The following is a 24825-nucleotide window of genomic DNA, read 5'->3' on the forward strand; positions in this document are numbered from 1 at the left end:
GCAACTATGTGGATGGAACTGGAGGGTATTATGCTAAGTGAAATTAGTCAGAGAAAGACAAAAATCATATGACTTCACTCATATGAGGACTTTAAGAGACAAAACAGATGAACATAAGGGAAGGGAAGCAAAAGTAATATAAAAACAGGGAGGGGGACAAAACAGAAGAGACTCATAAATATGGAGAACAAACTGAGGGTTACTGGAGGGGTTGTGGGAGGGGGGATGGGCTAAATGGGTAAGGGGCATTAAGGAATCTCCTGAAATCATTGTTGCACTATATGCCAACTAATTTAGATGTAAATTTTAAAAAATAAAAAATAAAATTTTAAAAATAAATAAAGCAATGATCATAAAAAGTGCCTCAGTCAAAAGTGAATAATTATGACCATTCTTAAAACAAATGAAAAACAGAAAATATTAGCAAAGAAATAGAAGATCTACAAATGAACCAAATGGAAAATATAGAACTGAATTATGCAATAACCAAAGTTAAAAACTCATAGGACAGTTATCTTTCGTTTGGTTTTCAGACAGATGGCATTCTCTAATCGTCACTTTTGGTCAGATTACTAAGAAGCGCTGTTCAAAACGTCATAATACCTGAGTTCAGCAGAAACTGCTTACAATTGAGAAAATGCCGCCTCTTGAAACGAATGTAGAAGTGGAAACTGAAGAGGTTTTAAAGATGGACCATCATATGGTACAGGAGCTTACAGACCTATGCTCGAAGATAAAGAGGCTACTGTCAGAGCACTTGGAAAAGTATAAGAGAATTGAAAAAGAACGGAAACGTGCAAACCCGGTCAGTCACAAAAACGAATTACAGAAATAAATGAAAAACAAGAGAAACTCAGCATGCAGAAAAAAAGGGAAAAGATAGAAGAGACATCTACAGAATCTCTCCAAGAGTTGCAATCCACGCATAATAAGAATACCTGAAATAGATGGCAAAGCAAATGAAGCAGAAACAATAATTCAGGAACCAATAGAAGAAAATTTTCCAGATTTGAGGGACTAACTAGATCGGTAAATAGAAAAGCTCATAGGCTACCAGTAGAACTTAACGAAAAGAAAGCAACACTTTGGACATACCCTAGTGACGTTAAACTGGAAGATAAAGAAAAAATTCTACAAGTATTCAGAGAAAGCAGGTTACTTATAAAGGGGTAAAAGTCAGACTGACCTGATATTTCTTTTGCAGCTCTAAATGCCAAAAAGACAATAAAGCAATGTCTACAGAGATTTAAGGGAAAAATAATTTTGGGCCAAGAATTCTGTATCCTGCTAAGTTATCATTTCTATACGAGGGCAACTGGAAGACATTCACAGATATTCAGGAGTTAAAGTATATCACCCAAATGCTGTCCTTGAAAAATGTGTTAAATGATGTTGCTGCAACCCATAAACACCGTAAGTTAAAACAATTCAATTGTAGTGAGACAATTGTATGAAAAAAAAAATAGGGTAAAAAAAAAAGTGGGTAAGCATTAAAGCTAGTTAAACATCATTAAGATTAAATTGTTAGCTATAGGGTTATAAGACTAAGTGCAAAAATAGATTTGTAAGTTCAATCTAAAATTTCAGTTTCTCTCATTGTAAACTGAAAAAGTGTGGTAAATGTTTAATTTAGAAAGCAAGTAAGTGCTGTTATTTTTAGTATGTAATGTAGATAAAGATATGCGTGCTCTTCAGCTAAACATAAGTAAAATAAAAGGGCTTTGTCAGTGTGGACAGGACACATAGAGTAAAGGCATTCCAAGTGTTAATCTGACAAAATGGGAAATCAGTACAGTTTTATGTCCTCTATTTTTATTATAGAGGGGGGAAAAAGTAACAAGTTTATAATGTGAATACTGTGTAAAAAGAAAATTTCTAAATCCCTGGTTGGGGAGGTGGTAGATGAAAACCTTGTTTTATGTACATCTTGTCCAGGGAAAATCAGTAGTTCCTGCTTCATATAGTAGTTCATTATAAGTAAATTTGACACTGAGATAAGGTTACAGGTAGATTATAGTATACCAGTTTTACAGATTGGAGAGGAAATGCGAAAAACAGCAAGGAAACATTAACATTAACATAAAATAGATTGACAGAGGTGAATTATCACACTCATAATCAGGCTAAATACCTCTGTTAAAAAGATTCAAATTGGGTCAAAAATCAGTCTCTGAACCTGAATGTTCACATTTGTACAAAACAAAGGATAAAGGAATTTAAAGATAATGAAAACCGTAAGTCATAAAAATTGAAGTAGGAGCAACGTTTTTATCAGAATTTAAGTTATAATAAAGTATAAAACTGTAGTATGTAATATTTAAGCTTTGTGTGGTAAATAACATGGCATTCATATGTAAAATGATCAGTATCTGAGTGGTAGTTTTACTGATGTATACATAGTTATTTTAATTGTAGACTTAAAATTGTTTCATTTTATGTACTTAATAAAGTAATTCTTAACATAAAAAAAAAACTCGTAGGACAGACTCATCAGAGCTGACATAGGGAACAATCAGTGAGTTCAAAGTCAAATTGATGGAAATTACCCAGTTGGAACAACAGATAGAAAATAGACCACACACACACACACACACACACACACACACTGCATCTCTTAAAAGAGCAAAAGGATAAAATTGGAATACTACAAACAAATCCGTACATATAAATTCAGCAAAATAAATGAAATGGACAAATTCTCCAAACTATAAACTATCAGAATTCACCTAAAATGGAATAGATATTCTGAGTTGCCTTATAACTATAAAAGAGATTACATTTCTAATTTAAAGGCTTTCAAAAAAGAAATATCAGGCCCATATGGTTTCACTGGAAAATTCTACCAAACATTCCTCATTCTACCAAAAAAATCCTCATTGATTTTACATAATTTACACAATTTTACACAGTCTCTTCCAGAAAATAAAAGAGGAAGGAACACTTCGGGTAATCAGCATTACTCTGATACCCAAAGCAGACAAAGACACTAAAAACAAAACTATAAACCAATAGCTATCATGAATGTAGATGCAAGAATTCTCAATAAAATATTAGCAAATATAATCCAGCAATATATAAAAAGATCAAATGCCATGACTAAGCAGGATTTATTCCAGAAATGCAAGGGTATTCCAACATTTGTACATCAATGTAATCCACCATATCATACAGGTTAAAGAAGAAAAAAATCCCATGATCATATTTATCGATGCAGAACAAGCATTTAACAGAATTCGATGTTCATTGATGATAAACACAGCAAATTAGGAATTGAGGGAAATTTTGGGGCGCCTGGGTGGCGCAGTCGGTTAAGCGTCCGACTTCAGCCAGGTCACGATCTCGCGGTCCGTGAGTTCGAGCCCCACGTCGGGCTCTGGGCTGATGGCTCGGAGCCTGGAGCCTGTTTCCGATTCTGTGTCTCCCTCTCTCTCTGCCCCTCCCCCGTTCATGCTCTGTCTCTCTCTGTCCCAAAAATAAATAAAAACGTTGAAAAAAAAAATTTAAGAATTGAGGGAAATTTTTTCAACTTTATGAAGAGCATCCACAAAATATCTACAGCTTACCTATCATACCTAATGATGAAAGAATGAATGCTTTCCCCCTTTAGACTGGGAAAAAAGGCAACGATGTCCACCCTCACTACTCTTATTCAGCATAGTACTGGAAGTTCTATCCAGTACGAGACCCAGATCAGAAAGAAAGAAGTAAAACGGTCCCTAATTGCAGATGACATTATTACATACATAGAAAATCTCAATGAATCTATAAAAAAAAGCCCTAGAACTAATAAGTGGGCTGAGTAACATCACAGATACAAGGTCAACATACAAAAATCAGTCATATTTTTGTATATAGAGATATAATAAATCTAGAAAGGAACACACAGAAAATAAAATTGTAAACACAATACCATTTACAATCACTTCAAAACACTTGGAATACCTAGGTATAAATCTAACACAACATGTACAGGATCTACAAGATAAGAGTTACAAAGTGTGGATGAAAGAAATCAAGACCATCTAAAGAAATGGAGAGATATGCCTGGACTGGAAGATTCACCACAGCAAAGATGTTAATTCTCCTCAAATTGATCTATATCACAATTTCTATCAATCTCAGCAAGATATATGTAGGGCTAGACAAGCTTATTTTAAAATTTGAAAAAGAAGTATAAAGTGGTAGGAATCACTCTACCCAACATTAAGACTTATCATGTATGACATTAGTAATCGTATTAACACAGGGCAGTGGAGGAATAGCTATATGGAACAATGAAACAGAATAGAAAACTCAAATATACCAGCACAAATACACTTGACTAATTTTTGACAAAGGGATAAAGAAGTTCAATAGTGGAAAAATAGCCTTTTTAACAAATAGTGCAGAGCGATTGGACATCTGTAGACAAAAAAATTACATGAACCACAACCTAAAGAATACACCATACAAAAAAATTAATTCAGATGGATCATGAATTTAAATGTAAAATGTAAAACTATAAACTTTTAGGAGAAGCACTTCAGAATCTCGGGCTAAGCAGAGAGTTCTTAGATATAATACCCAAAATACAATCCAGAGAAGAAAGCATGGTAAATTGGACTTAATTGAAATAAAAAATTTGTGGGGCATCCTGGTGGTACAGTCAGTTAAGCATCTGACTTCGGCTCAGGTCATGATCTCACAGTTTGTGAGTTCCAACCCTGCATCGGGCTCTGTGCTGACATCTCAGAGCCTGGATCCTGCTTCACGTTCGGATTCTGTGTCTCCCTCTCTTTCTCTCTGCCCCTCCCCAGCTTGTGCTCTCCCTCTCTCTCTCTCAAAAATAAATACATAAATAAACTTTTTAAAAAATTGAAAACTTTTGTGATATGGAAAACCCTTATAAGAGGATAAAAACACAAAGTACAAACTGGAAGAAAATATTTGCAAACCACATATCCAGCAAAGATCTTAAATTTGGAATATTAAAGAATTCTCAAAACTCAGATTTAAAAAAAAATCATCCAGGGGTGCCTGAGTGGCTCAGTTGGTTGAGCATCCAGCTTTGGCTCAGGTCGTGATCTCACGGTTTGTGAGTTCGAGCCCCACATCGGGCTCTGTGCTGACAGCTCAGAGCCTGGAGCCTGCTTTGGATTCTGTGTCTCCCTCTCCCTCTGCCTCTCCCCCACTTGGGTTCTGTCTCTCTCTGTCTCTGTCTCTCTCTCAAAAATAAAATGTGAGGGAAAAAACTGTTGAAAAGCTGAAACGTTTAAATAGTGATAGTAACAAGAGTGAGGATGTGAAGCGATTGGAACTCTCATGCATTGTTGATGGAAATGTCAAATGGTACGTTCCCTCTAGATAATTGTTTAGTAGCTACTTATAAGAACTAACAAGTCTTACTGTTTGAATCCACAATTTCCCTTAGACATTATCCCAAAGAAATGGGAACTTATATTTACATAGAAACCTGTAAGGGGCACCTGGGTGGCTCAGTCGGTTAAGCATCTGACTTCAGCCCAGGTCATGATCCCATGGTTCATGGGGTTGAGCCCCACATCAGGCTCTCCGTTGTTAGCACAGAGCCTGCTTTAGATCCTCTGTTCCCCCCTCTCTCTGCCCCTTCCCTGCTGGTTCTCTCTCTCTGTCTCTCACTCAAAATAAATAAACTTTTTTTAACCTGTACATTAACAAACATTCATAGCAGCTTTATACATAATAGCCAAAAACCAAAAACACATACTGAGTGTCTTTCAATAGGTAAATGGCTAAAGAAACCTGGCACTTCTATGCAATTAAGTACTACTCGGTAACAAAAAAGAAAGGAACTATTGATATATGTAACAACCTGAATGGATCTCAAGGACATTTGGCCTAGTGAAAAAAGCCAATCTCATAAGGTTACATACTATATGATTCCTTACATGTAACATTCTCGAAAAGACAAAACTATGAAGATGGAGAACAGATTAGTGGTTGCCAGGGGATAGGAATGAATATAGGACTTAAGAACTCTAAGGGAATACCCAAGAGAGCTCCTTTGTGTTGATAAAACAGATCCCTCTGTTGATTGGGTGATAGCTAACATAAATCTGTATTTGGGATAAAACCGCATAGAACTATACACACAGACATAAACACAAATCAATGCTTGTGAAATTTGTGAAAACTGAATAAGATCTGTTTATATTTTACCAGGGTTAATTTTCTGATTTTGATATTGTGCTGAAGTTATATAAATTATATATTGCAGGAAGCTGAGTGAAGGGGACAAAGGACTCTACTATTTTTGCAATCTTTGATAAATGATTTCAAAAGAAAACTTTTTAAAAACTTCTTTTTTAAAAAATATTTTGACTAGATTATGAAACAGTTAAGTAGGGCAATGTATTAATGTATTTCTACAATGAACTTACTTGCATTTATGTTATCCCAAATCTTTCCAAAGCTGACATTAATAGTTCTGTTCCAGTAAGAAAATGGAAATAAGTCAAGCATGATATTTGGAATAATGTAGAATGAACACAGGAAAAAAGTTTTCACTAGATGATCCCAATAATAATACTATGATATTAGTAATTATATGAGAAAAATGGAAGTATAAGTGATTCTTTTTTCTTCCTTTTTTAAAGAAATATGGGTAAATTATTTTATAATAAAAGGAAATGTTAACTACATAGAGGAGCTTTCCTATGTCAGGCATTATGTTAGGCTTGTTACATTATCTGATTTGTTCCTTGCAAACAAAAACTTTAGATATATGTTATTGGTATTGCTGTTGTACAGAGAAAACAGGATATCTGAAAACTTAGGTTGTTAGTCTGAGCTTTACTAATCCTAGTAATTAATAAACTGAAGACTTGGCATCTGAGCTTCAGAGCCCAGTGCTCTTCTTTCTACTATTTAACGCTCATATGGAGGGAGTTTATGATAGTGTTAAGTTAGGAAAAGCCATATAAAATGTATGATTATTACAACTGCAAAAAACTGTGTGCATTTAAATGACAATAGCCAGGGTATTAGGGAAATGGGATTATGGGATATTTTCCTTTTAAAATTTTTAATGTTATTACATTGTTATTTCAATTAAAATGTTTTGCAATTCTAATTTTAAATATTAATTTTTTTTCATGCAAAGTACTTTCATATTTCCCCTCTCTATATATTTACCTTGAAATAAGACAGGTTAGCTATAAGAAATGACCACAGGGGCACCTGGGTGGCTCAGTGAGTTAAGTGTCCGATTTCGGTTCAGGTCATGATCTCTCAATTCGTGAATTCGAGCCCCACGTCGGGCTCTGTGCTGACAGCTCAGAGCCCAGAGCCTGTTTTGGATTCTGTGTCTCCCTCTCTCTCTGTCCCTACCCCACTCATGCTTTCTGTCTCTCTGTTCCTCTCTTAAAAATATATAAACATTAAAAAAAAATTAATGACCACAAAATGAGATATAGATATGAAATCAAGGACCTCTAAATACTGCAGAATACTGTGAATAATTATATTTTTAATGCCTTAGTCACCTGTTGTTTTGTGCCCTTGGACAGGCTTTGTTTGGGTTAAGATGTTTTCTTTGTGAGCTAATATATTTTTTAAGGAAATTTTGTCTAAATGAAATTCAGATTTTTAAAAAATCCTGGTGCTTTTCAGTTCCTTAATTACTGAGGAGTTATATAGTATACTAGGTTACTAAGCATCCAAGAAATTTGTGGTAAAAAAACTTGAATGAGGAAAAACAACTTAGTAGATAGGATTCTGTCACTGTTTATTCCAGTTAACAGTCATACTTTGAAGTATGCTTACTTACGTGCTTCATCAGATAACTATAATTACCTGACAAAGTTCAAATAGAATTGTAATCATTAAATCAGAAAGCATTATATGACAGATATTTTCATGCTATCCAGGAATCACTTCTGCAATGGCAGTTCTGTGTGCTTTGAGAAAGATTTTCTAACTTTTAGAAGCCTTTTCTGTCACTCAGCCTGGGCAGCCTGATCCTATAGAAATTCAGAGACAGCAACAGGCTAAGAGGAGGGCTCTTGCCAAAAAACGAGCTCAAGAACAGTTCAGACCACGAACACCCGAGCCCGTGGAAGGCAGAAAGCACGTGGATGTGCAGACAGGTATGTGACCATGCCATTGGCATCATGCCTCCTTGGTTTGCCCAGTTTTCTAAGTCCGTTCATTTTTATTTGGCTTTTCCATTATTTACATATCTGTTATGCTATGCAGTACTGCTCCGATCACATGGTAGTAGGAGTCCATTCATTAAACAGATTCATAGACTGTGTTATTACATCGGGTATGAGATGGGGTTAGAAAAGAATTTGATGACCAAATTAATTCTGTCTTAGCCCTTTTCACATACTCGTTTCCCGAACTGTGATTATTTCTCCCTTTTTCTTTTTATAGCCCGACATGAATCACAGCTGGGACCTACAGGAGAAGAGAGCAGGGTAGTTCCATCTTGGCACTTTGTCTGTCTTTTAAAAGGAGTGAACTCATCCAGATCTGAGTCCTCCAGCTCTCTCACCCCTGCCTTTTCTGTTCTCTGCTTTTAATCTCCTCTCACTGCGCATATTCCCCCGGGCCACACAAGCTCTGCTGGGCCAGTGCCAGGCTTTCTTGCTTGTCTGCCGGTTCTGAGCTAGGGAGGCTTACCTGGACCTAGAGGTCCCAGCTGTGTTGTTGTCAGAATCTTGGTAATCAGACAATACTTGGTGTTTTCCTTGGACTGATGTAACTATTAAGGATTCACCTTGGGGTGCCTGGGTTGCTCAGTTGGTTGAGTGTCTGACTTTGGCTCAGGTCATGATCTCGTGGTCTGAGTTCGAGCCCCACGTTGGGCTGTGTGCTGACAGCTCAGAGCCTGGAGCCTGCTTTGGATTCTGTGTCTCCTCTGTCTGCCCCTCACCTGTTCATGCTCTGTCTCTCTCTGTCTCAAAAATAAGTAAAAACATTAAAAAAAAAAAAAAAGGATTCACCTTGCACCTTGTCAAGATGATGAGTGGCTTCATCAGTTATTTCTGGGTAGTTAGGGCAAATGGAAGAGAACTATTTCATGCCTTTTCCCCCTACCCTGGGGCCAAGTCTAGAATGAGGATATGTCTGTAATTAGGCAATATAGTTGTAAATCTGTAAGAGCTAAATTTTAGTGTTTCTTTATACCAGCAGAATATTAAATGATACAGGAGCAACTACTTTGTGTTGAGTTTTCCTACATCTCAGAAACTATTCCAGTCCTCTAGGTGTATCTCCTTTCTTTATTATTAGAAGGACTCCTTGTGATGGTAATTATGATCCCTTTTACAGATAAAGAAACTAAGGCTCTAAGAAGATGTAACTTGACTAGGTCCTATGTTCAACATCTGACTCCAGTTCTCATGTTCTTTGCATGATAACCACGCTGACCTTGCCTCACATAAATTATTCCTAAGGTGAAATGTGTTTTCATAAGCCTGCTTATAATCTATAGCCTAGAGGGAACATCAGGTAACATAGTGACATGGTGCATAATTATTTAAATATCCAGGAATTTTCAAATCTTTACACATTTACTATCTTAGAACTCAGTTTTATAGGTGGATTATTAACTTTTCATCCCCAATTATACTTTGCATCTTACAAACATCTAGGCCTCATGTTCTCCTTTAGTTCTGTTTTCAAGTACAAAGCTCAGTGCTTTCTCAACATTCAATAAATGTCCTAGCCTGACTAGCCCTTGGGTCTTCCAAATACATAAAAATGCTTAGTACAGTATGTGAATTTAGTCCCACATTTGAGCACTTCTTTTCTGATCCATTTAATTCTGTTTTGAAGGAGCTAAAGTTTCAATACACATATATGCCTAAAAGAGACCAGAATTTCAAACTCAATGCGTATGGTATTCTCTTAGAAATGTACCTTGAAGAAATTGCTGACCGTATAATAGAAGTTGATGTGGAATGCCAAACAGATGCATTTTTGGACAGACCACCAACACCACTCTTTATTCCTGCCAAAACTGGCAAAGATGTGGCCACCCAAATACTAGAAGGAGAGGTACAGTACTTTATCTGGACTTCCCTCTATCTTCTTTATAAACAGGTTAAGTTAGGTTTAGTTAAAAGCTTACAAACCACTTCATAATCAGAAAGATTCTACTTATTGGATTTCTTTCCAACTGTACTTATAATAGTTTTATCCTGAAATAGCATATTCTGATTTCTCCTCTTTGCAGATCAGAAATAAAAATCATTAGAAATATTTTTAGAATGACTGCACTTTGATTTTTGTGTGTTCGCATACTTGATTAATGTCTGAATACAAGGTAAATTTGTACCACATAAAGAAAAATAGCCTCTCTGGTATAAGATACTGGTATAAGAGGTCCACTGTTAGCTGCTTATAAATTATATAATTTTCATTAAGATAATCTCCCTATGTTAGAAAAAAACTAAAATAATTTCATCTTCATATCAATGTAGAATACATAAATAAGCCAGTTTATGAAATGGAAGAAGAGAAGCCATGCTTATGTGCATAATGACTTGGGTGAGATTTAAGACTTGAAGGAACTTGAAAGAACTTCCATTGAAATTGAGAAATAAAGTAAGTCTTCACAAACTACATCCAAGGGTATAGCTGCCTCTAAACCCTGGAGAAGAACCACCAAAATGCCCTTTATTCTTGTTCCTTAGTTCTTCAAAGTGTTAGTGAAAACAAACCAGTAAAAATTGAGTCAAAAGGGCAAAAACTGAGAAATACAAGGATATTTCTTTCAGGTTTCAGAGTCTGCTCTTAAAATTATTGAGTATCAGGGTTCATTTTGATGGCTCTGTAGGTCTTTATATAATTTGGACTCAAAATGATTTTTGCCTGTAAATGAAATGCTTATTGTGTGTGCCCTGTGGGGCTGTGTTGAGTGTTGGAAACCATTAAGTAAAGCACCATCACAGCATCTATAGCACACACAAGATCCTCAATAAACAATATCCTGTCATGACTACTTTTCTGGATGTTGTTTCTTTCAGCATTTGGTTCATGACTCAGATTTTAAATTTGCTTTGTTTTGTGTGTTTAAGCTCTTTGACTTTGATCTTGAAGTTAAACCAATGTTAGAAGTTCTGGTGGGAAAGACCATTGAGCAGTCTCTTTTGGAAGTAATGGAAGAAGAAGAGTTGGCTAACCTGCGGGCCAGTCAGTATGCGTATGAAGAGTTACGCAACGTCGAACTTGCTGAAGTCCAGCGACTTGCAGAGCAAGAGAAACGACACAGAGAGGAAAAAGTATAGAACTCTAGTTTTCTTTCTTAGACAGTCTTTGGATGTTTAACAGATCATGTTCTGAATCACACATAGTATGTCACAGAGCTAGAGATCTTTGCAAATATGTTAGAAAAGAGTTTGTTGCTCAGTTATCTCCTATAGATCACAGAACTTTTACACACAGAAGCACATTCTTTAATACCAGCTTACATATATGTACCTAGAGTTCCCAAAAGTTTCTAAATGTAATTTTAATTACATTTGTAATTACATTTAATTTCATTTGTAATCACATATGTCCTGACTGAAAGGCAGTCTTACATATCAAGATTCCTAGCAAAGGAAATGTATTGGTTTTTCCATAATCAGTGGCAGAAAAGTAGAAGGGAAAAGTGGACTAGATTGGGGATGGGTGTGGTGGAGAAGCAGAGGATCCAGACAGAATTCTGGGTCTTTTTTCTCAGTGGCCAGACCCTTCTCTATACCCTAGGGATTCTCCAGAACTTCTTTGCATAATATTGCTTCACATTACAAATTTTTAGAACTTTTAATAAGAAAAGTTCTAGGATCTAGTTTTTAGAATATGCCAATAACCTTCAATTAGGAAATGATAGGCTCAGTCATCTTTTAAGACTTTTTCTGGGTCTGGTAATAATTGTCGCCCTCTGTTGGACACCGAATGTATAAATTATGCAGGAGTGACTGAATACCTAAAAGAGTTCAAACAATTTCCCAAAGAGTCTCACTCACAGCACAGAATAGCTTAGTTGTTGGGATATTCTGCTCAATACCTAATTAAATTGACTTTTAGTTTTTCTCCAAAATGAATAATTAATTGCGTAAAGGGCATAGGGCTTATGGTAGAGATTATGCAAATGAAGACCATTTGTTTACAAATGTAAAATGATCAGTGGCAGTATTAGCTTTATTGAAATAATCAGTGAAATGCTCATCAAAGGAAACTTCTTGTTTATTTGCTATTAGGAAATATACTGTGAAAACAATGAAGAATACAAATCGTCTAAATTTATATTTACTTAAATTCTGAAAATAGACTTAATAAGAAACTACGTTAATTTTCCCACTTCCACATGGGAGCAGAGAAGATGGTTCATTAGCTCTATAGATATCCTATGGTCTACAAAAAGCAACAACAAAAAAAGGTTTATAATTTTCAGAATTTTATGAATTCAAAGAATCATTACAAATGACACAACTCATTGGCCCAGGTACTTTAAATGAAGATATCTGAGCAACTATAATTTTCATATTGGTAGTTTATTATAATACTAGTTGCTAATATAGTTATATATTATTCTTTGCTAACACCCATACGGTCAACCGTGCACGTGTTGAAATTCTTTTGCTTAAAAATGGATCAGCAGATGAATTTCACCTAAAGCTCCCATCCCTTGTTTGACTTCTTGTTTGAAATTCTCTAAAACCTTCATGCACCATTAACGGATTCCTCCCTGTCCACGTTTTGATCCAAATCCGCGTCCAGATTCTTGCCCTCAGCACACGCGGCGCTGGGGGAGGACGGCGCGGCTGAGTAACCGTGTGCGGGCGTGTCTTGTGCGTGCAGGAGCGCCGGAAGCGACAGCAGTGGGAGGTGGTGTACAAACACAGCGAGACGGCGCAGAAAGTGGCGGCGCGCGTGTTCGCCCAGCGGTACCTGGCCGACCTTCTCCCCTCGGTGTTCGACAGCCTCCGGGACGGCGGCTACTTCTACGACCCCGTTGAAAGAGGTTTGTGGGGGTGTTGTCAGGTCACTCTGCTACTGTCCGCTTCCTCTGAATGCTTCCAAGTAATCCCGTGCCCGTGTCTGTTCGGAATTGGAATCTATCTTTGAAACCAACTCTGAAAGTCAATTCGAGTCGTGTTAAGTTGGTACTATTACTAATGAGAGGTATGCTAGAAAGACCTGGACTTGTCTTTTGCTGAGAAGCAGCACTGGGCAGTAGGAAGAACTAGGACCTGATGTCAAAAACTTGAGTGCGGGCCCCAGTTGCATCCTCGGTCAGCTGTATGACCTTCAATTTCCTCATGGGTGAAATGAGGATTATTTAGGAGCTAAATGTCAAAATATGTGTGGAACACGATGTGTATAAAATATGTGTGTACGTACTTGTAACTTTTTCTCAGCTGACTCCCTGTTCTGCTCAAAAACCCTTAAAGTCTTCATTCGCTTAGGTGTGGACACCATCCCAGGGCCTGTATTAGGTGTGGGAGATAAAAACAAGGAGACCTGTCTCTGAGCTTAGAGAATTGGCACCTGTCAGCTCTCTGTCCACCCTCTGAGCCCCACCCCTCAGCTAGTCAGGCCAAATGAACAGTTTCTCAGAGCTGCCCTCCTTCCTCACGTTCAGAAGCACTTAAATTCACAAAATGTGTACAGGTCCTATTTCAAATGGCTAATAGTATTTGGGGGCAGAGTTCAGTAATATTAATTTTCACTGGTTACAGATTCAATTCAGTACACATGCACAAGGGGTCAGATTACAGACAAATATTATTAGTTTATATTGTACTTTACCATTTCTGTAGTATTTTTTATACATGATAGCATTGATACCAGTAACCCTGGGGGGTAGGTAGAGCAGATCAATTCCCATTTTTCAGAAGTAGAAACTGAAGCCCAGAGAAGTTAAATACCTTCTCCCAGACAGGCAGGGAAGCCATTAGGCCTGGGACTCTGACCCCAGGTCCAGTGCTCTTCCTGTGCTTCGTTGCCGCCTCCTTGGGGTCTAGCTAGACTGCTGTTAGCCACACAGAGTCTGGTAACCTTTTTTCCCCTCATGAATTGCTTAAAAAAAAAAAAAAAAAAAAGTCACAGATCATTGAGAAGCTTGCAAATGAGATTCATGCCTCAGATTAAAAAATTATTTATAGTAGTGAATATAATATTCTATTATACTCTCTATTGTCACCCCATTGAAAAGTAACAGATGCTACCCCCTCCCCAAAAAAGCTATTTTGAAACATTAAAATGTATATTGTAATGGATCATATTTTTTAAAAGGCTTACACAGTAGATTTCCATTTCAGTTTGAACAAATTTATCACTAATGGAAGCACCTAGTTTCTGACCCATTTCTAGATGGCCTTATTCTCAGATACTCTCTGACCCTTGGTCAGCTCCTCATGGGCTCCGGGCTTCAGATGGGAGCATTCTCTTTATCATCTTGGTTCAGTCCCACATTTGTATTGCATTTGGATTGGAGTTCTGCTCCCAGACCCACATCTTCCTCCCCACTCCTGAACCCACCCCCTCAGATTGTACCTGTGCAGTCAGCTCCAAAGGCTTGGACTCCAAGGAAGGCTTCATAGTTTTGAAAATACTGTTTTTACTGCAATAGAAAGGAAATGGACCAAAACATACAGAGAGAATGTGGCAAAATTAATGCTGTATAAGTCTATTTGATATTTTAAGTATTAAAAAAACAGTGGGGGGGGGGGCGGGGGTTGTGCTGGGTGGCTCAGTGAGTTAAGCCTCCAGCTCTTGATTTTGGCTCAGGTTATGATCTTGAAGTTTGTGAGATCGAGCCCATGTCAGGCTGCACACTGACAGTGCGGAGCCTGCTTGGGATTCTCTCTCTCTGCTCCTCCCCTGTTCTCGCGTCTTCTCTCTCTCTCTCTCTCTCTCTCTCTCTCTCTCTCTCTCTCAAAATAAATAACCTTAAGATAAATAAGTAAATAGAACTGTGTTAATGAGCTTTCAACATTAGGGGGAAAGCACAGATTCTTCCTATCTATAATGATTCATAAAAATCATTATAGTGAAATTATAATGAATTTCATTTTAACAAAATTAACTTTTTTTAATTACAGATATTGAAATAGGATTCCTTCCATGGCTAATGAATGAAGTTGACAAAACCATGGCATACAGTATGGTGGGAAGAACAGTGCTTGACAGTAAGTTGTTTTATTTTATGTAAAAGTCATTTCTGAGGCTCCTGGCTGGCTCAGTCAGCAGAGCATGCAACTCTTGATCTCGGGGTTGTAAGCTCAAGTCCTGTGTTGGGTGTAGAGATTACTTAAAAAAAAAATTTTTTTTTAAAGAAAAGTCATTTCTGCAATGTTCCAGTAGAAAGAATGAATAGAAGAAAGATGTTAAATTTTATAGTTTTAGTTTTTAAAGTTTCATTATATCAATTGTATTAACAAAGGTGCATATTTTTACCCTCAATAATACTTTTGGTTGTTGTATAATTTGGTCAGAATCAATATCTTCTGTCATTACTTTATCAATGATATTCTGGTAAAACACGCATTGAATGTAATTCATATTCAGTGCGTTAAGTGGCACAGAAGTTAAATGTGCCAATATCGTATAAAAGGTTACAATACAGGGAAGGGATGAGGCCTGGTGAGTGCTTTATAGTCCTCTGTAAGTCAGCATTATAACTACCCAAATCCGAACAGTCAGTGATTTTTCCACATAAAATTTTTCAGAGTTGATTCGTGAGGTGGTTGAGAAGAGACTGGCTGCGTATGAGCAGAGGGACGACCAGCCCCCGGCCGGGAAGCCTAAGGACGAGCTCGGGGGGTCCAGGAGGACGACAGAGCCACCAGTGGGTTATGAACTCCAGGAACAAAGCACAGCACAGCCACAGAGGCCACTTCTGGGAAGAGACTCCCTGCAAAGAACACCAGATGATGGAAGGTATATGGAGAGTGTGTTAGCCCAAGAAACGAAGCTTATGGAAGAAGGAGAGTATGAGCAAACAAAAATAAGGAAAACCTCGGGGACAGAAGTGCTACAACCAAGGGGAGACTTCCAGCCATGAAACCAATCAACAGCCAGTCAGCATTGCAAGCCATCAGGTAATGGTGCGCAGGCCCCCTCAGGTTATGGAAATTATGTTGCATTTACTCAACATGTCTTTTTGTCTACTGGATTGGACAAATCAAATATGTTGAAATAATAAAACTAATTAAAATGAAACTTAATTCATTTATTTACTGGTAGACTATCTAGAAGCTATACTGTAACTCTAATGAGAATCATGTGTATTACAAACTTTACCGCTAATATAACTAACAAATATATTTTCCCTTAATTTTTCTAATTTTGTGGGTTAGTTTTTTTTTTTTTTTTTTTTTTTAGTATCATATTTCATGTTAGATATCAGTGCTGTCAGCCAGTAAGCCTTTTTCTTCTTTATGGGAAAACCATTTAACCTCCTCTGTGCAAGAGTACCTAACTGTTGTGTCACTGAAAGCTGTAGTGCCCCCTCCTGGCAAGGACAAGAAATATACCCTTATTTGTGTCATGTCAAACTAAATCGATGGTTGGTTACCCCTTCCATCTGCAGTATTCAGGGAAAGCCCAAGAGTCTACAAATTGGTAATACGCGCGTGTCCATTTTTTTCACATTTCTATTAAAAAAATTCAAACAATACCAATGACGCCAAAGTCTCTACTTGCCCTTATGCAGTTCCACCCCCCTCCTCAGTATAATCATGGTTATCATTCGGTGAGTACCTTCTAGGCCTTTTTCAAGATATACATATACATTTAAAACCTAAAAATATAGGGGTTGACTTTTCTTTATATAAGTGTAAATGTATAGTTTGCATTTTTCACCTAACAATATATCATAGACCTTAAAGGTTAGTACATACAAATCTCTTTTTTAAATATGGTAAGATATTATATGTTATGACTATATTGTAGGGAATTCACATTTGACTTTTTAATCTAAACGTGTCTGAAGAGTTTGCCTGGACTATGGAAAATCACAGATATTTTCTCTCTCAAGTCAGATGAACCTTAAGCAGTCATTGAAGCCCTCTGAAGCTTTAGGTAGATACAGCCTATTTTCCTCAGAATATTTGTAGTGAGCTGTAGTGAGTTGAAATAACTTGCAGTTATTAACACATTACCTTAGTTTCTTTTGAAGACAGATACCAAAAATGTATCCACATTTTAAAAATGGAGAAAGAACATTTTCCTCCATTTGTAAAAAGAAATGCACCGTATGTCTACATAGCATTATGTGCTTTTCAAACCATTTTCCCATGTATTATACCACTTTATCATTTTAACCTCGTAGCAACCCTTCTGAGGTATGTGTGGCAATATTTTTATTTTCATTTTTAACAGTCTTATTAGTTAGGTCAGCCAGCAAACATTAACTGCATGCCTGCTGTCTATTGGGCCCTGTGTAGGAGACTGCCAGTAACAGCCTAGCAGTGGGGCTAAATAAAGTAGGGGTATAAATAAGGAAACCACAGCTCAGGGATTTTAGGTGATTTGCCATGAGTCACAAGCCTCGTAAGTAATGGGATGGAAGCTGGAACATAAATCTTCCTTCTAATCTACTGTACTTTCTTGTAAACAACCTTGAGCCCTTGTGAGATACAGAGAATAACTTTAAATAAATTATTGCATCAGCAGCATTTTTAAAAACTGGAATCACACCTGTTACCATTGCTAGGTTATTCCATCTTGTTAAAGTCTCTATGAGCATCCTAAAGTACACAAGATATTAATTTTGGAAAGAACAACAAGGCATTTTTTTTATTGGGATCACTGTGAATCATTATTATTGATTTTAAAAACCTACGGTTTTAAAAATGCTTTCAAAATGGATTGGAGGTTGATTATCATCTACAATTCTAATCCTCTTTTACAGTAACCTATTCCATTAAACACTTTGCAGATGTTCCATTAAACATCCAGACTTGTGCTCTATAATTCCATGAATTCAGTTTATTAAATATATGAAAATCTGTAGACTCCACACTGAAATCAGTTAAGTTTAACTGCCATCCTATTAGATGCTACAGAGAAACAAAAATGATTAAGAGGTTAGGTGACTGTCCCTGTGAGAAAACTTAGAGAAACAGGTTATATATTATCTGGAGAAAAATTATTGAATGGAAACTTTAAATTGGCTTTGCCTACATGTGTTAATACTCTTCTTATGAGTTCTTTTCCTTTCCATCATTTCTACTAACACTAAGTGAACAGATGCTAAATAGTAATAAAATGCATGTTATGTAATAAATTTATAGAGACTGTCATCCCTGACAGTGATAAATTCCCACATCACTAAAATAGGGCAGAGAGTTCAAAGTAGTTTTCTCCAGTGTAGGCGTCATGGTGTTCAAGTCATTCTGACTTCTCTTGAGCTGAGGGGTGTTGGCACGGCTTGGGAAGTCCCTCAGGGCAGCTCAGGGCAGTGACTGGAAGCCTGGATACCAGAGCCAGACCGCCTGGGCTTGCTTTCTGTCCTGCAAGAATACAGTCTTCACCACACATTAGGTGGTTTGCCTTTGTTATTAGGAAAAAGAACCGACTTATCAGTCATGTCCTATTTCTGAAATATGGCAGGGTGGGAAACCTGCAGAAGGAAAAACTATTTGGAGACTATAATTCCTTTGAAAGTCATAACGGGGATGGGACAAGTGGCATTTTCATGTCATATCAAAATGTTATGGTACCATAACCATCAAAACGTTAATGATCCCCATTTCTTCTCTCCTAGAAGGCTTTCATTTTCTTATCATGGTGTTAAAACATATCAACCACAACAGCTACATTTTTTAAATCTATAATCTTATTTTCATGTGCTTCACTTACTATGAAAAATTTGGCACATTCTGCTTTTCTATTTTGTTTATAAGTGAATTACAGAAAGTATTTATATACATTCTATAGCTTAATAGCTGTAGCCATTTATCTTAATTTATTTAGCCTAAAGGCATTCTGGAGAGGTCCAAAACAGGGATTTAATTTCCCCACAGACCAATTAGCACCTATTGTTTCTTAGCCATAGTTCCCAGGTCTAACCAGAACCAGCCTTCTCCTGACTAGCACAGGAGAAGCACATCAAAAGCACAAACAAGGATGTTGCAAATCAGGTTTTTATCACTATGATAAAAAATACTGTTAGTGATATTGGATTGGTGTCTGTAATTCTCCCTTTGAATTGAAGGATATTTACCTTTGGGTGTTAGTGATATCAACTTACAGATTAAAATTTAATGAATTGATAGCTTAGATGATGTTTTTGTTTTTCATAAACCATGAGAATAGTATAACTGAAATATGTGAGAAGATACAGTGATGACACTATAATTTTGCTTATAAGTAAAATCTATGAAATATTGAAGATAATTTCAGGATAAAAGTATCTTGAAGATAACATTTAAACAATTTTAAATCTTTTTTTTTAACGTTTATTTATTTTTGAGAGAGAGAGACAGAGACAGAGCATGAGCAGGAGAGGGGCAGAGAGAGAGGGAAACACAGATCTGAAGCAGGTTCCAGGCTCTGAGCTGTCAGCACAGAGCCTGATGCAGGGCTCAAACTCACTAACTGCGAGACCATGACCTAAGCTGAAATCGGACGCTTAACCGACTGAGCCAACCAGGTGTCCCGAGCAATTTTAAATCTTTTGAGAAGAGTTCAAAGCATGAATAAATTTTTATCGCTATATGCATCAATAATTTTTGTAAATATCAAAGCATTTTTAAATAGTTTATTAGCTCTTTAAGTTTTATTTTTATTATTATTTGAGAGAGAGAGGGTGTGCAGAGAAGGGGCAGAGAAAGGGAGGGAGAAAATCCCAAGCAGACTCCACACTGTCAGCCACAGAGCCCAGCACAGGGCTCGAATCCACAAACCATGAGATCATGACCTGAGCCGAAACCAAGAGGCAGACACTTCACTAACTGAGCCACCCAGGCACCCCAGTATTAGAACATTTTTATTTGCACTACTGTATATATGGTCTTCTAACATTTTAGAGTATACTGATATCCATATTTACCACTAGGTGTCAGTAAAACTCTAAGGTAAAGTTAACTTGCCTCCAACTTCATACATGATGAGAACGAGACCTTGGTAGACAGAGTTCAAAAATACATTGTATTCCTTGGAGACACTAGACTCACAGTGAATTTTTTATCTTGCCCTAAATGGCAGCTGCCACTGCCAGCTCTGTAGAGGTGCCAGTGGACTCCAACCTGTATCTGAACCCTTAAAATGGTTGTTGTAGAGAGGACCTTAGCTGTCAGATACTCTAGTCTTCTATCCAATACAGTATGTTTAACAGTGCCCAGTTATCATGTTTAGTTTGGTCTCCCCAGGCCCAGGCTATGGTAAATAAATGCTTAGTCAATTACATTATTGGATAGTTCTCATTATCAGAAGTTTCTCTTATACTGAGTCGGAATCTTTTCCATTGTAACCTATGCTTTTTGGTCATAATCCTACCATTTGGCATGAGTATGGTTCAGGGAAACAGAACAATTTTATTACCATATTAGCCCTGTCCTATATACTCCAGTAACTTTTTCCTTTCTTCCAAGCTTTTCTTTCTCTGGATGAAATATCACCACTCTTCCCAATTATTCCTCATATGGCATAGTTTCAGAACTTACTCATTCTCCATCCTGGTTACTGTTATCTTGAAACTCCTATTTGTTCAACATCATCTTAAACATGTTTCCCAGAATTAGATATACAACTACGGATGTAATCTAACTCAGCAAGGAGTACTGTGGCATTAGGATCTCCCATGATTTGGACATCACCAACTCACTTGTAAATTCAGTTATCTAGAAACCTCATTCTTAAAACATAGAGAAAAAGTCAAAATGATTTCTAGGCAGTCACAATGTCACAAAAGTCCACACACTTTGCAGTGGGCCATCCAAAGCTTTTTAACGTATTGCTAACCAATTTGGCTATTTGATTATTAACTCCACAACATATTGAAAATAATATATTAACAAGGAAAAAGGGACGGCTGTGGGAAGACTCATAGGCTAACATTTATAAGAAAAAGGCAGGAGGGGCACCTGGGTGGCTCAGTCGGTTGAGCATCTGACTTTGGTTCAGTTCATGATCTCACGGTTCATGAGTTCGAGCCCCACATTGGACCCACTGCCGTCAGCCTGTCAGTGCAGAGCCCACTTTGGATCCTCTGTCCCTTCTCTCTATCCCTCCCCTACTTACGCTCTCCCAAAAATAAATAAATATTTTTTTTAAAAAAAGGCAGGAAAAAAAGATAAAAAGCACAGTGGTATGGGGCCAAAACTGAATATTCCTCAACATGCCCTGAATACATCATTATATTACAGCTCAGTACAGAGATTAATGTTTATGGAGGAAACACTTCTAGAAAGGTGGAGTAAGGACCTCTGAAAATCTCCTCTATAAAAGCAATGAGAACACAGGCAAAATTGTCAAAAATCAAAATTTTCAGAACTCTGGAAATTAACCAAAAACTTGCAACAATGAATAACATTTATTCAAGAAAAATGGCTGAATCTCATTATGAACAGTAAAGCTTGTGGTATTTTACCTTGCTCTATTCCCATCTCATTCTTCCCAGCTCCACCATAGCCATGAAAACCAACAGACCCAGAACCACAGTAACTGAGAAAACCAGCAGCCCATCAGGCATTGAAAAGAAGCAAAACCAGCTTGGAACTCCCCAAAAGCCACATCCCCAGAAAACTGTCAATGTTTGACTGGTCTGGCAGCTCCCTTAACAGGGCTTCCATTAACAGGGCTTATCTTTATTTGACCTGACTCAGAGCTTGCTCTGTGAGGAAAGTCCTAACACCAGGGCATTTTCTTAAAAAAAATAAATAAGTAAAAATCAGCAATTGTTTAACATGGCAGCTGCCTGAGGCAGAAATACCCATTGGAGCAACAGCAAACTTGAAAGGGAAACCTGGGAAATGAGATGACCTTAGGGAAATACGAAAAGCTTCAAAATATTACTAAGAGTATATATATACGTAGGGTGCTTTGTAGGGCTGTGTGTTTGCCCAAGAAAGACCTGAGAACGCCCTAATTTCTCATCTCTGGCTGACCTTGAGGATCTTCACAAGCAGGAATTAAAAGCTAAGTCAGGGTTGTAAGCTGCAAAAATACTGAAGGCATGTCTCAACATACATAGAAGTCCCTTAGCAAAGGGTGGAAGATTTACCAATTCAGGGCATTTAAGGAAATTGCTGTCTAATCATTAGCTGACCAGGAAGTTAACTGAGCAGAGACTTCAGAGGTAGCACACAGCAAAGAATCCAGGTCTTACAGAATTTATTCAGGAAGGTCATTAAACAAACAGCAACAACAAACAACAGCAACAAAATCCAGGTTGGAGGGGTGGGGCAAGAATTTGAGATCCAGAATTACCATATTTTCATTATTTAAAATATCCAAATTTCAATTAAAAAATACAAGACATACAAAAAATAGAAAAGTATGGTCCATGCAAAAGAAAAAAAGCACTCAATAGAAACTGTTCTTGAGAAAGTCTAAATCTTGAACTTACTGGACAAAGACATTAATCAGCTAGTATAAATATGTTCAAAGAACTAAAGGAAACCATGTCTAAAGAATTAAAATATGAGAATGATACCTCACCATAAAAATCAGCAATTGTTTACCATGGCAGCGGCCTGACAGTGACTATCAAGAGGTTAGAAGTCATTAAAAAAAAAAAAAAAAAAAAAAAAAAAGAGCCAAATAGAAATTCTGGTGTTGAAAAACTCAAATGAAAAATTCACTACAGGGTAAATAACAGATTTGAGCTGGTAGAAGAAAGAATCAATGAAGTTGAAGTTAAGTCAATTGAAAGAATCCACTCAAAAGAACAAAAAGAAAAATGAATAGGGAGAAAGAACAAGTTTCAGAAACGTGGGGCACCATAAGTATACTAACACACATAATGGGAGTCCCAGAAGGAGAGAAAAAAGAAAAGTGCAGAAAGAACATTCGTAGAAACCATGTCTGAGAACATCCTCAATTTGATGAAAAATGTTAATATTTACATCCAAGAAATTATATATCCAGAAACTAAATGAATTCCATAGTACAAACTGAAGAGATCCACAATTACACACATCAAAAATAACTATGTACAAATACTCAATAAGGTTAACAGCTCAGTTCTCATCAGGCATCATGGAGGGCAGAAGGCAATGGGGTGGCCTATTCAAAGTACTAAAAGAAAAAGACTGCCATTCAGGAATTCCAACATAACTGTTCTTAAAACCGAAAGAGGAAATAGATGATCTGAATAGGCCAATATCTATTAAAGAAATTGAATCAATAATGACTAACTTTCCAGAACAGAGAGCACTGGGCCCACGTGGGTTCACTGGTGAATTCTATCCAACATGTAACTAAGAAATTATAAAAGTTCTCTACCATTTCTTCAGATAACAGAAGGAAGGGGAATACTTCTTAACCTATGAAGCCAACATTAACACCAAAACCACCCAGACATTACATGAAAACTACAGACTAATATCTCTTATTAACCTAGTTGCAAAAATCCACAACAAAATATTAGCAAACTAAGTCCCAACAATGCATAAAAAGAATTATATACTATGACTTAGATTTAACTCAGGTATGCAGAGCTGGTTTAACATTTGAACATCAACTAATATGATCCATCACATCAACAGACTTTAAAAAAATTTGCGTGATTGTATCAATAGATGCAGGAGAAGATTTTGACAAAATTCAACACCCATTAATGATTTAGAACACACACACACACACACACACAGATTTCAATAAACTAGCAATAAAGGAGAATCCCTCAACTTGAGGAGTAAAAAGCCACAAGCTAACATCAAAATGAGAAACTAAACTCTTTCCCACTAAGATCAGGCACAAAGCAATGATGTCCCCTCTCATCATTCCTTTTCAACATCATATTGGGAGTCCTAACTGATGCAGAAAAGGAAATGAAAGGTATACAGATTGGAGAGGAAGAAAGAAAACTGTCTTTATTCACAGGTGACCTGATTGTCTATGTAGAAAATGAGTCCTGGACTTGGGGAAGATGGCACAATAGGAGGACCCTAGGCTCACGTCATCCCATGGATACAACTAGATAACACTCACTTTAAGTATAAATAAAAATGACCTGAAGACTGGCAGAATAAGCTCCACAATAAAATGTAAGGAAGAAGACACATTGAAGACAGTTGGAAAAGCACAGAAGCAGTCAGGAATGAAATGGACCCACAGAACTGTCCACAGGAGGGAGGGATGCCATAGGCATGGAAAAGGGAGATAAACAGACCCCCACACAGGGCGACTGGGTGGCTCAGTCAGTTAAGCATCTGATATCCGCTCAGGTCATGATCTCACAATTCATGAGTTCAAGCCCCACATCAGGCTCTATGCTGACAGCTAGGAGCCTGGAGCCTGCTTTGGATTCTGTGTCTCCCTCTCTCTCTCTCTCTCTCTCTGCCCCTCCCCAACTCTCTCTCTCTCAAAAAAAAAAAAAAAATACCCCCCCCCCCACACTAAGAAGTCCACATGAGGAAGACAAGTCTCCATAACATTTGGCTTTGAAAACCAGAAGGGCTAAGTTTTGTGAGTTCTTACAACAGCAGGACTTAAAACCTGGAATTAAAAAAAAAAAATCAGTGGGCTCAGCTCTGGAAGAGTCAGTGAGCAGAGGAAGCTGAGTCTCTGCCTTTAAATAACACTACTAACAGCCCACAGAGATAGAACATAGAAGTAGCGGTTTGAAAAGTCTCTGGGGCACACAGGAGGGAGAGTTATTTACTAATCTCAGAGCATGTTCCAGAGGGACAGAAATCT

The 24825-nt window shown here is 37.3% G+C and overlaps 1 protein-coding gene and 1 long non-coding RNA gene across 5 annotated transcripts in view; one reads left to right on the forward strand and one right to left on the reverse strand.

Moving 5' to 3' along the window:
* Positions 1–24825, forward strand: part of RSPH3 (radial spoke head 3) — a 40106-nt gene that overhangs the window by 10535 nt on the left and 4746 nt on the right. Inside the window, exons 3-9 of one of the 3 annotated variants that reach the window (XM_027056528.2) lie at positions 7964–8105; positions 9878–10023; positions 11046–11249; positions 12814–12976; positions 15060–15146; positions 15687–16058; positions 21584–22718. In XM_027056528.2, coding sequence (XP_026912329.1) covers positions 7964–8105; positions 9878–10023; positions 11046–11249; positions 12814–12976; positions 15060–15146; positions 15687–16021 — 1077 coding nt within the window. In that variant the 3' untranslated portion in view covers positions 16022–16058; positions 21584–22718. Of the gene's footprint in view, positions 1–7963; positions 8106–9877; positions 10024–11045; positions 11250–12813; positions 12977–15059; positions 15147–15686; positions 16180–21583; positions 22719–24825 lie in introns of those variants that run through there. The other 2 variants (XM_053222028.1, XM_015080849.3) reach the window with 2 other exon arrangements.
* LOC128315457 (uncharacterized) overlaps positions 12963–24825 on the reverse strand; it is a 74300-nt gene continuing 62437 nt past the window's right edge. The window contains exons 7-9 of one of the 2 annotated variants that reach the window (XR_008298226.1): positions 14512–14578; positions 13884–14034; positions 12963–13088 (exon numbers count right to left, since the gene is read on the reverse strand). This is a non-coding gene — a long non-coding RNA (uncharacterized LOC128315457). The remainder of the gene's footprint in view (positions 13089–13883; positions 14035–14511; positions 14579–24825) is intronic. The other variant, XR_008298227.1, reaches the window with a different exon arrangement.

This window comes from Acinonyx jubatus, chromosome B2 (assembly GCF_027475565.1).
Source record: "Acinonyx jubatus isolate Ajub_Pintada_27869175 chromosome B2, VMU_Ajub_asm_v1.0, whole genome shotgun sequence".
In the NCBI taxonomy this organism is placed as follows: Eukaryota; Metazoa; Chordata; class Mammalia; order Carnivora; family Felidae; genus Acinonyx; species Acinonyx jubatus.